At 54.9% G+C, this 14,723-nt stretch overlaps 1 protein-coding gene across 1 annotated transcript in view; it reads right to left on the bottom strand.

Moving 5' to 3' along the window:
* Positions 1-14,723, bottom strand: part of TTLL8 (tubulin tyrosine ligase-like family member 8) — a 47,393-nt gene that overhangs the window by 5,578 nt on the left and 27,092 nt on the right. The window contains exons 9-13 of the mRNA XM_011985609.1: positions 14,109-14,257; positions 12,908-13,151; positions 11,410-11,833; positions 10,174-10,669; positions 15-51 (exon numbers count right to left, since the gene is read on the bottom strand). Of these exons, the coding sequence (XP_011840999.1) occupies positions 15-51; positions 10,174-10,669; positions 11,410-11,833; positions 12,908-13,151; positions 14,109-14,257 (1,350 nt within the window). The remainder of the gene's footprint in view (positions 1-14; positions 52-10,173; positions 10,670-11,409; positions 11,834-12,907; positions 13,152-14,108; positions 14,258-14,723) is intronic.

The raw sequence follows: 14,723 nt of genomic DNA, 5'->3' as shown, positions 1-14,723 counted from the left end.
ATCCCATGCGGTGCCCGTGGTCTGGCAGGTGGCTGCAGTCCGTGCCCCCTCCTGCATGGACTCAGAGGTGGCAGCCATGATGGGCGAGAGCAGGTAGGTGCCGTCCACTGTGGGGCTGGCCACTCAGCGAGGCCACCCCCTGCATGGGAGCTGCTGCTTTTCAAGGACTTTCACACAGTTCCTTGGAGCATCACAGGACAGGCAAGGCTGGCAGGTGTGACCACCATGCGTCCCTTTCACCCGAGAGGCTGGGGCCTTGGCCTGGCTCTCACTCACCTCCAGCCGCTGCCCTTGCCCTGGGGCTGTCCCATGGCTCTGGCCAGCCCTTCTCAGTGGGGTGAGCCGGTGCCAAGCCCCGTCCCCCATGTACTGGAGCCGGTGAGTCAAACTTCAGGTTTCCCAGGCCAGGAAGGGCTAGGGTAAGGCCAGCCTGTATGTTTGCTGCAGCTATAGCTGGTGGGGGAGGGAGAGAAGGAGTCTCAGGATGGGGTAGGGATGTGGGGTGAAGGGGGGACTCCCCGATTTTCCCAGCCTCCGGGGCTAAAGGTTCCCAAGCAGCCACAGCCCAACCCAGAAGTGCAGGCACCACCCTGCTGGGGCACCCACCGCCAACAGCAAACTCCGGGCCCCAGGCTGAGTCACTCTTCCCGGGGGTCTGGGTGGGGGGAGCCCCCAGTGCCTGTGCAAAGCAGTCCTTGGTTTCCAGGAACCTCGGAAGGGCTGGGCCAGCCTGGCCCACGGGACAGGCCAGGACCCGCGTGGCACAAGCAGGGCATGAGCCGCAGGAAGAACGAGGTGGGAGCAGCTCCCACTCCCCGGGGCTCTCATCCCAGCGGAGAGACACAGAGAGGCCAGGCACAGGACTGGGAGGTCAAGTCTGCAAGGGTGGCCCAGCAGGCCAGTCAGCACTGTGGGGCAGGGCCTTGTCCCCCAGGCACCCAGGGCCTGATAGGAGCCACCGGGGTGCCCAGAAAGTGTGTGTCCAGTGAGTCCGGGCAGAGGCTGGGCCCGCCCTAAGCCAAGGAAGAGGGGACATGGTGTCTGCAGCTCTCTGTGTGTCTGTGCGTGATTAATGGAGCGTGCATGAGCTAGCCAAGAGCTGGTGTGGGGCCTGGACCCTGCTGAGGGAGGGGAGGCCCAAGGCCTGGGCCCCAACCCTGTATGGAGGCCGGGGCTGGGGTGAGACTCACTGCGGGGCGTCAGCAGGCTCTGGGGAGCCACTAAAGCTCATGGGGTACACTCAGTACCAGGGAGTCAGTCTGGGACCCAGACCAGCCCTTCCAGGGAAAACCCCCAAATAGGGGCATAAGATTGGAAAAGCGTCACAAAAGCAAGCAAAAGCAGCAGGCAACCGGGTAAGGGTGGACCAGGTCCAGGCCAGGGAAGGTGAGTGAGCCAAGGAGGGGGCGTTCTGAAAGGTACTCGGCCCCGAAGCTCCTCACTCGGAGGTTTCACCACCAGGGCCACCTGGAGCTCTGGGTCCTGGAGTGTGGCGACAGAAGACACCCCATGCCCCCAACAATGTGGCAGCCCCAACAGTTGGGTGCCAGGATGAATCAAAAACAGCTGGGCGTGGTGCACACCTGTGGTCCCAGCTCCTCAGGAGGCTGAAGTGGGAGGATCGCGTGAGCCCAAGAGTTGGAGGCTGCAGTTGGAGGCTGTGACTGCACCACTGCACTCCAGCCTGGGTGACAGAGTGAGATCCTGTCTCAAACTCAAAAAAAAAAAAAAAAAAAAGAAAGAAAAAGTAAAAAGGTCAAATAATTTTATTAAAAAGTAGAACTTCTAAAAATGAAAACTTTAAGAAATTAAAACTTGAATGGGTTGATAGCATCCTTAAATGAGCTGGAAGACAGGTGAGGTGACATTTTTAGAATGCAGCACAGGCAGCTAAATAAATCAAACAAAGAAGTGGGAGATTAAAAGATACCGGGAGAGAGAGAGAAGGCTTAGCAAACATTTAGTTTGTGTTCCAAAGGGAAGGAGACAGAACGGGGTGGAGGCAATATTTAAAGACATAATGGCTGAGAGAGTCCGTAATTGAATAATGACACCAGCGCACACATCAAAGACATTCAAATTCCAGATCGAATAAGTAAAAATCAAATTGAATACTCAGATATCGTATTAAAACAGTCTTAAAAGCTGGTAGGTAGAACCGACAGCTCCCCTTGGAGAGTGATGGCTGACTCTGCCGATTTTCCGAGAGCCACAGCAAAAACAAGACAGTGGAAAGACATATTCAGTGTTTGGTGGGAGAGTGGCTGCAACCTGGACTCCTGCCGCGGAGAATCTGACTCTGTCATGAACCTGTGTGGAAAAGATATTGACAGACCAAAAACTCATCCGAGTGTCCCACCACTGGTGCCTCCCTAAGGGACACTGTCTTGAGCAGAATGAAAGTGGTTCAGAATGAATATGGTTGGAAGTCTGAGACTCAGGAAGAGTGAAGGGCAAAGAGGAATGTATGTAGTAAATCTAAAAACCAGTGGCTGTGCAAGCGATGATGATAATGACGCCCAGTAGACTGTTAAAAACATTATTAAACAGCCTGACAGCAATAGCAGTAAGTCAGAAGGGAGCAGGGACTTCACATTTTCCAGGCTTCAAAGTCGATGTATTGTCAGGTGGGTATAAGTGTCACTTCCTTCACTTTAGATTTTGGTAAGTTAAACGTGCAATGAGTCATTTGTAGGCAGTTAGTAAAACACTAGAAACAGAGTCTGTAACCTCCAAACCAGAAGAAGGAAAAACCAAAATGAGAGAAGCAGCATCATTGAAAACTAAGGCAAGAACAGAGAGAAAAAGGAACATAGAAGAGATGAGACCAACAAAAGTTAAATGAAATCAGATGCTAGATACTGTGGTCATCAGGCTCCAAGGCAGCCCGCAGTGATCCTCATCCCCAGGCACTCATGCATGTGTGCTCCCCTCCTATCTGGATCAGGCTTGGAGCACGTGGCCAGTAGAACATAGGAGCAGCAGGGGTACGTGATGTCTCGGGTGAGGTCATAAAGACCTCATGACTCTAGTGGTCTCTCTTGAATCACTCACTGGAGGAAGCCAGCTGCCATGTTGTGAGGACACTCAAGCAGCCCTGTGGAAGGTGCACGTGGGAGGGACTGATGGGGGGTGCACCATCAGGGAGGTGGGTCCCCAGCCCCAGGCAAACCTTCAGATGAGGCTGCCTCAGTTGACACTGGAACTGAGCCTCAGGAGCATCCCTGAAGCAGCACCATGCCAATGAGCCCTTCTCGGATTCCTGAGCCACAGAAAACGTGGAGAGTAAGTGTTTGCTTTGTCAGCAGCTCTGCTTTGCAGTGATTTCTTAAGCAGAATCAATCACCACAGAATCCATGTACACAGCTACCTTAAACGTAAATGTTACGTGCACTGGTTAAAAGATTAAACATTGGCAGTCCGGAATTTTATGCAGAGGAATATGTAAAACATAAGCTTATATAATGATGAAAGAAAAAACATACCAGGCAAATCCTCATCAAAATAAAATGAGTAACAATCTGAAAACTCTAAAGCAAGAACTGACAGAATTATATGCATCTCCAAGATTCTTATCATACTTTGCTTAGTAACTGATAAGCAGACGAAGAAAATGAAATATGTCAACAACACAATAAACAAATCTGGTCCAACTCATGATGCTGAACAGTCTCAGAACCGCACATTATTTGCACCAAGAAACATTTACAAAAATTAACCTCCTAAAGCAACTGACAACCATCTAACGACGCGCAGTCCTCCATCTGACGTGCACTCCTGCACCTGACGACGTGCGCTGATGAGGACCTGGCATCCCCTGTCGCAGTTAATAGACTCCTGCCCCCTCTTACCACTGCAGGTCCATGCAGGTGTGGAGCAGCAAGTATAAGACACAAAAGGCATAAAGATCATAAGGGAAGAAGTGAAATGGAATTTGTTTGCAGGTGATGTGACTTTGTAGAAAACCCAGAGGCATCTACAAATTGCCAGAACCAAGAGGTGAATTTACCAACACACTGGGACACAGTGTCCATGTACAAAAGCCATTGCATTTCCCACATTTTAGCAACAAACAAGTGGAAAAATAAAATTTCAAATACTATTAATAAAAGCATCAAAATGTATTTGTAAAATATACTTACAAAAGTATCAAAAATCCATCAAATACCTAGGAATAAATATAATGAAAACTATGCAATAATATTGCTTGGAGAAACTGAAAAATACCTAAATAAATGTTGAGATACATCACGTGCAGGGATCAGAAACCTCAATATTGTAGGATATCAATTCTCCCCAAAACGATCTATAGATTTAATGCAATCTCAATAAACATCCCAGCAGGTCTTTTTAAAACTTAACATGAGACTGGACGCAGTGGCTCATGCCTGTAATCCCAGCACTTTGGGAGGCCGAGGCGGGTGGATCACAAGGTCAGGAGATCGAGACCATCCTGGCCAACATGGTGAAACCCTGTCTCTACTAAAAATACAGAAAAATTAGCTGGGCGTGGGGGCGCGTGCCTGTCATCCCAGCTACTCAGGAGGCTGAGGCAGGAGAATCGCTTGAACCTGGGAGGCAGAGATTGCAGTGAGCCAAGATCGCACCACTGCACTCCAGTCTGGCAACAAAGAGAGACTCTGTCTCAAAATAAATAAATAAATACTTAACATGAAAATTCAGGCCAGGTGCGGTGGCTCACACCTGTAATCCCAGCACTTTTGGAGGCCGAGGCAGGCAGATCACAAGGTCAGGAGTTCTGGACCAGCCTGGCCAACATAGTGAAACCCCATCTCTACTAAAAATGCAAAAATTTAGCCGGGTGTGGTGGTGGGCACCTGTAATCCCAGCCACTTGGGAGGCTGGGGCAGGAGAATCACTTGAACTCAGGAGGCGGAGGTTGCAGTGAGCTGAGATCACGTCACTGCACTCCAGCCCCAGCGACTGTGTGAGATTCTGTCTCAAAACAAACAAACAGACAGACAACAACAACAGCAACAACAAAACCATTCAAATGACATAGAGTAGCCAACACAACTTTGAAGAAGAAACAAAGTTGGAAAATGTACACTCTCATATTTGGTTTTGTTTTGTGTTTTGTTTTTGAGGTGGAGTCTCTGTCACTCAGGCTGGAGTGCAATGGCGTGATCTCAGCTCACTGCAACCTCTGCTTCCTGGGTTCAAGCAACTCTCCTGCCTCAGCCTCCTCAGTAGCTGGGATTACAGGTGCCCACCACTCGGCCTCCTAAAGTGCTGGGGTTGCAGGTGTGAGCCACCACACCCGGCCCACTGTCATATTTGAAAACTTCAAAGACAGTGTGGTATTGATATAAGGATAGGTAAATAGATCGTTGAAACAGCATAAATAATCCAGAATTCCTTCAAGAGAGTCTGTTTTTGACGAAGATGCCAAAGTAATTCAGTGGGAGGAAGGATGGTCTTTTTGATGATGGCGCTGGAACAACTGGACCACCACAAGAAAATCTAAATTTAACATTTTATTTAGGAAGCAAGAATGCAATTCAGGGCATACACACGGACGGGGTGATCTCACTATGTCTGAAGAACCAAGAGAAGGTTGGGAGTTTTCTTAGAGAAATACTCTGTGGTGTTTCACAAGCAAGCTCACCAGAAAGACCAGTAAGCACCAGGAGACTTGTGGGGCTCTGACTGGTGAACGATGGCGTGGGTGAAAGTACTTTCAGAGTCCCAGCAGGTTGTTTCAGCAGCTCACAGATAAAACTGTCTTTGGATTACATGGGCTGTTTTAGGTGCTGGGCTCATGAAAAGTTTAATTTTTGGAGCAGGTGCCAGGTTATGTTCTGAGTATTTTTTTTCCTTGCCCCTTGATTCTGAATTAGTTATGTAGGACAAGAATGAGCCCATTTGTATCACTGGCTTTTACAACACCATACACAAAAATTCACTCAAGATGCATCATTGACCAAAATGTGAAAGTCAAAACCACAAAGCTTGTAGAAAGAATCACATAAGAGCATCTAAACGCCTGAGGGGCTGGACACCCTGTTTACCCTGAGCGATTATTACACACTGCATGTCTGCATCATCCTATCTCATGTAATCCACAAATAAATACACCTACAGGGCACCCACAGGAAAAAAAAAATAGCAAAAACTCCAAAAATAAAAGAATCACTAAGAAAGCAAAAAGGCAAACCACAACCTGGGAGGAAACAGTTCCATTGTGCATATCTGACAAATAAATACACAGAAGAGGCCTGGCGCAGGGGCTCAGGGCTATAATCCCAGCACCTGAGGTCGGGAGTTCGAGACCAGCCTGCCCAACATGGTGAAACCCCGTCTCTACTAAAAATGCAAAATTAGCTGGGCATGGTGGTGCATGCCTGTAATTCCAGCTGCTCAGGAGGCTGAGGCAGGAGAATCACTTAGAATCCCGGAGGCAGAGGGTGCAGTGAGCCGAGATCGCGCCATTGCACTCCAGCCTGGGCGACAGAGTCAGACTCTGTCTCAAAAATAAATAAATAAATAAATAAATAAATATAAAGAATATATAAAAGCCACTGTTAGTAACGAACCAAAGACAAGCAACCTAATTTTACAACAGTAAAAAGACTTAGTAAGACATTTTGCAAAGCAAAATATCGGCATGGCTAATGAACAAAGTGCTTAGCACGGCTGGTCACCTGAAAAACAAGAGTTAAAACCACGATGAGATACCCGTACACCTACCAGACTGGCTAAAAACACAGCCTGACAATACCCAGTGTTGGCAAGGATGTGGGGCAACCAGGACTCTCATGTGGTGGGTGGGAGTGCAAAACACCACAACCACATTGGAAACTGGAAGTTTCTTCTAAAGCAAAACCCAAGCATCCTTCATGACCGAGTGGTGAAACTCTTGGACACATGGCTGAGACAGACAAAGGCACATGTCCCCGTAACGGCCGGCACGGGATGATCAGAGCAACTTCATTTATCACAGTCCTACACTGGAAGCAAGGCAGCTGTCTGTCAGCAGAGGACCAGGCAGGCTCTGGCACATGTGTGCAATGCAGTACTGCTCTTCACCAACAAAGGGTGCACACCTGTCACACTATACAGCCACTGCACCTCAGAGCGGAGGGTCAGTCACGGAAATACACCGGCCACTCTGCACAGCCACTGCACCTCAGAGCGGAGGGTCAGTCACGGAAATACACCGGCCACTCTGCACAGCCACTGCACCTCACAGCGGAGGGTCAGACACGGAAGTACACCGGCCACTCTGCACAGCCGCTGCATCTCAGAGCGGAGGGTCTGAGTTCGAGATTAGCCTGACCAATATGGTGAAACCCCATCTCTACTAAAAATACAAAAAAAATTAACTGGGTGTGGTGGCACATGCCTGTAATCCCAGCTACTCAGGAGGCTGAGGCAGGAGAATCACTTGAACCCAGGAGGCGGAGGTTGCAGTGAGCTGAGATTGTGCCACTGCACTCCAGCCTGGGCAATAGAGCGGGACTCCATCTCAAAAAAAAAAAAAAAAAAAAAACCAGATCGGCCGGGCGCAGTGGCTCATGCCTTTAATCCCAGCACTTTGGGAGGCCAAGGCAGGTGGATCACCTGAGCTCAGGAGTTTGTGACCACCCTGGCCAACATGGTGAAACCCTGTCTCTACTAAAAATACAAAATTTTAACTGGGCATGGTGGCAGGCGCCTGTGGTCCCAGCTACTCAGGAGGCTGAGATAGGGGAATCGCTTGAATACGGGATGTGGAGGTTGCAGTCAGCCAAGATCGCGCCATTGCACTCCAGCCTGGGCAACAGAGTGAGACTCTGTCCAAAAAAAAAGAAAGAAAGATATCTGTTCTTCCCAAGATCTGCAGATTCAAGGTGATCCCAGCAGTTTGCTGTTCTTAAGCTGACAAGCTCCAAGGGCAGCGTGCACTTCCTGTCCTGCTGGCCGGACGAGGCCAGGTGACCCTGTCGCCACAGGCATTTTGCAGCACAGGCTCTGAGTGCACTGGTACGGTTGCCTGACTGTCACAGAACAAACACACCCCAGGTAGCCACTAGCGTAAGGCCGAGGGGCACGTGGAGCCGGCCTGAGCCCAGCCAGGTGTCTGGAAGCAAGCCCAGCTACTCCCGGCTGTGCCCTCGCCTGACCGCGAAACGCTCGTACGCACGGGTTGGAGTTGCTTGCCATGCATGGCAACCACAGCAGGAACCCGACTCACGCACGGACGCCAGCACCCGCGAGTGAGAGGCGCCCCCGGCATGTGGTGTCGGCTTTGGAAGCAGCTGGTGGGTGGTGAGGAAATGTCACAGATCTGGAAAGACAGAGGCCTCTGTAAGGTGGTGTCAAAACGCCAGGTTGAATCAACAGTCATCTGTGGGGACTCTGAAGGCAGGCAATCTGCCCAGTGAACTCGCAGCACCGGGCAGAAGGGTCTGGAGGGAGAACCCTGGTGGCACGGCTGGTATGTGAGGATCAAAGGCAGAGGAGAGCTTTCCTCTTCAGCATGAGAATCGGGCACTGGGCTAAGCCTCCAGCTGCCTCCCGCTGGTGACCTGGTAAAGGGGAACATAAACTCCTTTGGTCGGCGACATTGCTTATGGCAAAGCTGCCCTGTGGCGGGCAGACCACATGGGGACTGGGGAGGTCACTGGTGTCTGGGGGCCACGTCACGGGCCTTCCTGTGTGATCCCCACACCTGGGCGTGTGCCCTGCGGGCCGTAGCCATGGGGCTGCTGCAGGAGGAACTTCGCCTCCTCTGGGGCAAGAGGCATCTCCGTGAGTGGTCCCAGCCCATGAATCTCAGTGGGAATCAGGGAGGCGGCAACACCTGCACGCCATGGTAAAGACTCCCATCATGCCCTTGTAAAGACCCCCATCATGCCCTTGTAAAGACCCCCATCATGCCGTCCTAAAGACCCCCCCACGCCATCGTAAAGACCCTCATCACACCGCCCTGAAAACCCCCATCATGCTGCCTAAAGACCCCCATGACACCACCTAAAGACCCCCATCACACCCTCGTAAAGATCCTCATCACACAGTCCTAAAGACCCCCATCATGCCGCCTAAAGACCCCCACCACACAGTCCTGAAGATCCCCATCACGCCCTCATAAAGATCCTCATCACACCCTCGTAAAGACCCCCACCACACCCTCCTAAAGACCCCCATCATGCCATCCTGAAGACCCACATCACACCCTTGTAAAGACCCCCATCACGCCACCTAAAGACCCCCCCATTGCCAGGCGCGGTGGCTCAAGCCTGTAATCCCAACACTTTGGGAGGCCGAGGCGGGCGGATCACGAGGTCAGGAGATCGAGGCCATCATGGCTAACACAGTGAAACCCCGTCTCTACTAAAAACACAAAATATTAGCTGGGTGAGGTGGCAGGTGCCTGTAGTCTCAGCTACTCGGGAGGCTGAGGCAGGAGAATGGCGTGAACCTGGGAGGCGGAGCTTGCAGTGAGCCGAGATCGCGCCACGGCACTCCAGCCTGGGCGACAGAGCGAGACTCCGTCTCAAAAAAAAAAAAAAGACCACTCCATCACACCACCTAAAGACCCCCATCACGCCGTCATAAAGACCCCCGTGTGGGAGGAATGGGCGATGCTGCCCTGCTGGCCAGCTGTGTCCCTGCCCCACGTCCTTCTCAGCGACTCTGAGGCCAAGAGCAGCCTGTGGCAACCCTTGAAGTCTGAACGTTTAGCCGAGGCTCAGAAGAGCCCAATGGGGACCAGGCGTGGTGGCTCAGACCTGTCATCTCAGCCCCTCAGAGCCTTCAGAAAACCACACACAAGAGCCCAGCAGTCACTTTTGCCACCTCACTCAGCCGGGGAGTTTGGTGCTGTTCATGGAGCTGCTCAAGGTCCTAACGCAAATCCTCCTGACCCGCACCACACCCCAGAGGTGTGGAGACAACGGCATCACCCGCCAGGTTCTACAGAGGGGACCCCACTATCCACCTGGCCGGCACTCCCACTCCCCCCACCCCGAGACCCCCGTGCCGGGCTGGGACAGGTGCCCCAACCCCGCTCCCCGGTTCCCGCCGGCACCTCTGTCGGGGACACCCCGGGCCCCCGCACCGAAGCCTGCCCTGTGCCCTGCTCTGGAGGATGCAGCGGCTGCTGGCGAGGGCTGGGGATGGAGTAGACGGCCCCCAACCCCACAGCGCACTGCGAGCGGCGCAGGTTACCTTTGCCTCCGGGCGGCGGACGCAGGGCACCCTCCACTGTCTTCAGGCTCTGCGGCACAGGCGCCGGGGGGTGTGCATTTAGCTGGTTTGGATCCCAATGTTTGGTGGGCTGGGCTTCGGGGACATCGGTGCTTGGGGCCTGACTGTCCACATGGCGACAGGGGCAGGCCGGGAGCTCCACCTTCCCAGCAGCCTTGGTGCGGGTAGGCTGCGGGGCGCCACTGCTCTCGGGCAGCCCCCTTAAGGGTGCCAGCAAGGCCAGGGGGTGCCCCTTCTCTTCCTTCAGTCCCAAGTCTCGCTGGAGAGCTGGTCGTGGGGATCCCTGGGCAGGGTCGGGCATGGCCGAGGGGCCCTGTGCCTCCAGTGGCTGGGTGTCCAACAGCAAGGCCGAGGCCTTGAGGTTGCAGGCAGGCAGCACTTGCCTCCTGGCTGTCCTCACACTGACGCCTGCCACGCAGAGGTCGGACCCGCTGAATGGGGGCAGCTCGACCACAGGCTGTGGGGAAGGAACAGGTGGTGGGTGCTGGGCTGCGGCTGGGATGGTGGGGTCCACGCAGGAGGGGTCTGTGCAGGAGGGGCTGGTTGGGGCACAGACCCCCACCTGACTCAGGAGTGAACACCTGGGGTCCCATGCAGACCACCAGGAGGCTCCCAGGCTCTGGAGAACCCTCAGGGAGCCAAGGCTTCCTGAGGCTTGGGGGTCAGCCTGGGGGGCCCCACACCCAGGAACTGGGCTGCTCTTTTCCTGAGTTTAGCCACAAAGAGGCCTCAAGAGAGAGGCACTGGCCATGCTTCCCAATGGCTCCAGCACATCTGCAGGCACAGGGAGGCCCCCGGAAGCTCCTCGGAGTGGAGGAGGCACTGCAGGCCAAAGCGAAGGAGCAGCACAGGGGGCCTGGAGCCCCCACCTCTAACCAGTCAGGGCTGGGTGAGACGGGGAACAGGACGGAGGCACTGAGCCTGAGCCACCCCGCTCGCCTGGACACCTGGAGTAGCCCCTTCCCCGGTGCTGACGCGGCACTGAGCCCCATGGGAGAGCAGGACAGGCCTGGACCCTTGGCGGGACCGAGCGTGGTCACAGAGCAGGATTGGCGTCCTCCATGGACCCCACGGCGCTGGCGGCCTGCAGCTCCACCCTCGCCCAGTGACCAGGTGGCAAAGCATCCACATGGCGGGCAGCCACCAAACCCCCAGGGGATGGCGCCCGCCGCCCAGGCAGGCGCGGACGTGGCTCACCTGCCTCCACAGGAGCTCAAAGTTGCCGACGTCACAGCTGCGGTCCACGGCCACCTTGATGGTGTCTTCCTGCACCTGTGCACACAGCTGGGCCGTGACCGGTGTGGACGGGTGCATGGTGGGGCTGGAGTTGATCTCGATCAGCCAGGGCCTGAAGTCCCTTCCAAGGACGAAGTCGGCCCCGTAGAGCTCAAAGCTGTTCTTGCGAGGCTCCACGTGGTCCTGAGCCACCTTCATGGCGTGGATGATGGCCTTCTTCATGGACGGGTAGATGACACTGCCCCACACGGCACCACGGCCCTGGCGCTGCAGGTACTCCTGGAACTTGGCGCTGGTCCACATGTTGTGTGCGGGCAGCAGGGGGCTGCGGCCCACGTCATTCTTCAGGTGCTTCTGGACGGCGTTGTTGCACAGGTGGATGGCACTGTGGGGGGGACAAGGGGCAGGTGCTCAGCCTCCGCCGGCCCAGGAGGGCACCCAAGGCCGGTCCTCGCAGCCGCGCTGCGTCCACCCAGCTGGCTCTAGAGAACTCTGCCCCCGAAGACTCCCACCCTTGGCTGGAGGGGCCCAGTTGGGATGAGTGTTACTGTCCCAGATGGAGGAACAGGGCTCAGATTGGTCATGGGATTGGCCAGGCGCACAGCTCATGGCTGGAGGCCCAGAAACGGGTGCTGGAAGGGGGCCCTGGCTTCTCACTGCCTGGGAGCTGCTTTTGCACAGTGAGTTCCTGGACCCCCTCCAGGCCCACTTGACCAGAGGCAGCGAGCAGGTGAGGTTCAAAGCACCTGGCCGGCTCCTCCCAGGCCTCTTCTGGGTGTGACTTCGAGCATGACCCACCAGGCATGACCGCAGCCCCTCGCCTGGGCCAGAGCTAACTCCCCTGCAAGGTCTCTGTTACGTGACTCTCGGGCCTCCCTGGATCCTCACTCTCTTGAAAAGCAGACCCCCTGCCTGCCCAGCCATCAGGCCCCCCAGCGCCTCACATCAAGCGAGAACCACACAATGGTCAGAGGAAGGCTTGGCGCAGACAGAGGCTGGCAGCATCACCGTGCGGGCAGCACATTTCTGAGGACTCCGCAGGCTCTCGCCATCATGCCCACGAGGGGTCCCGGGTGAGGCGGGGGTCCATCCACCCCGGACAGCACACTCGACTCCACCAGGCGCCCCACATGCCACTGCCCCTGAACCGGGGCCCAGGTGCTGCCCACTCCATTCCGATCCCCCGGGCACAGGCAAAATGGTGCCTTTTAAGATTTTCCAGAAATGATACAGAGTGTGGGGTGTAGGGTGCTGGCTTTGAAGGTCAGTGGGCCTGGGCCTGTCCCTGGGGGAGGTCATCAGCCTCCCAAGCCTCAGTTTCCCCCCATCTGTGCCTCTCGTGGTGGCAGGTGGCAGTGAGGGGGTCCTGCCCGTGATGCTTCTCACTGCGGCTGCCCCAGGCAGGTGGGCAGCAGCCCGTTCCCTGGCCTGAGGCGTCCAGCTCACCCACCGCACTGACCTGTCCAGCTTGTCCAGGGAGAAGCGCTGTGTTGAGAACCGCAGGTAACTCTCCTTGTAGAACCAGATGGTCAGGGGGTTCCAGTCCGTGACGAGGAACCACTGTCTGATGTCGAACTTGGTGTCATAGATGAGCAGTGGTGTCTCGATGTACTTCTGGACCACCCACTTGTTGTCCCTGGGAAGAGGGTGGTCTGTAGCCGCCAGCTCCAGGATCTCTTCCACACGGTCCATGCACACTATGTCTGCAAGAGGCCACCGCTCAACCCAGCATGCCCAGCCCCTGTGCAGCGGGACCGAGCTCCTGAGCCCTGGGGCAGGGTCGCAGCTTGGCCCTGAGACCTGCACTGGCTTTGTCCAGGGCCAGCAGGCAGCATTGCTGGTGGGGGGACCGGGGACAGGGAAGGCTTAGCGCTCATGGATGAGGCTGAAGCCAGTGCCAGTCTCCCCCAGGCTCTCACCCAACAGAACCAACCTCTGGACTCCAGAGGGGACACAGAGATCAGTGAAGGGGCGGGGACAGAGATACTTTTAAAAGGGAGCCAAGAGGATGGGCGTGGTGGCTCAAGCCTGTAATCCCAGCACTTTGGGAAGCCGAGGCAGGTGAATCACTTGAGGTCGGGAGTTCAAGACCAGCCTGGCCAACATGGTGAAACTCTATCTCTACTAAAAATACAAAAACTGAGCCGGGTGTGGTGGGCACCTGTAGTCCCAGCTACTCGGGAGGCTGAGGCAGGAGAATCGCTTAAACCTGGAAGGTGGAGGCTGCAGTGAGCCGAGATCATGCCACTGCACTCCAGCCTGGACGACAGAGCGAGACTCAGTTTCAAAATAATAATAATAATAATAAAAATAATAAAAAGAAGAGCGTAGACCAGTTTGTGAATACAGAGGAGGAAATCCTGATTAACCCGTCAACCCAGATTCAGCCTTGTGATTGGAACACATGCTGTGAAGACGCCTCCAGGTCTGCCCCAGGGCCGGAGTCCTGACCCCCACGCCTGCCTCTGCGTTCTGCTCCCACCCTTCCTTCCCTGTGGCGCTGTGGGCCTGAGCCTGCCTCTCACTCACAGCCCCTGGCATCAAGTGCAGGTGTTGGTGGCTATGAACTTGGTGCAGGGAGCGCCCGCACCAGGGGACTTATCTCGCCCAGATGAACGTGATGAACAAGGTGCAGGGAGCGCCTACACCAGGGGACTCACCTCGGCCCCGAGACTTGGCCGCAGGCTTTATAATCCAGATGTTCCGGAACCCGTCGATGTCCGTCTGAGGGTTCACGGATGTGATTTGATTCAGCAGAGCCTGGCACTGCGGAAAGTAATTTCTTGAATCGGAGATGAAAGCATCGCCACTACAAAGCAAGATCCAGAAAGTGCATGAGACTTGGAGGCCTGGGTCCCGCCCCACCCACCAAGCAGGCACTCTGCTCTAGGATGGTCTGTAGCTGACCTGGCGGGAAAGGGCTGCAGGTCGGCCCAGGAAGTTCTGCCAACAGTATGGACACCTGAAAACACAGCCCTGTGAGGCTGCTCCAGACAAGGGCTGTGTTAAGACACTGGGGACCCCAGTGTGTGGGTCGGAGCCAGCCACAGGCCTCAAGCAGCACCCTGCCTGGGTGGAAACGGTGGGAGGCACGGGGCGGGAGGCGTAGCTATGGTGGAAACGTGGGAGACACAGGCCGGGGGCGGATGCAGCCATTCCCAGGTGGCTTTTAGAACTCAAGGGTGCACTAGAGCTGTTTGAGTGGCTTTTAGATTTTGGGGTGCACTAGAGCTGTTTGAGTGGCTTTTAGAGCTCGGGGGTGCACTAGAGCTGTT

This window comes from Mandrillus leucophaeus, unplaced genomic scaffold, assembly GCF_000951045.1.
Source record: "Mandrillus leucophaeus isolate KB7577 unplaced genomic scaffold, Mleu.le_1.0 Scaffold288, whole genome shotgun sequence".
Classification (NCBI taxonomy): domain Eukaryota; kingdom Metazoa; phylum Chordata; class Mammalia; order Primates; family Cercopithecidae; genus Mandrillus; species Mandrillus leucophaeus.
Note: the sequence above shows the minus strand (reverse complement) of the source record. Positions and strands in the feature narration are given on the sequence as shown.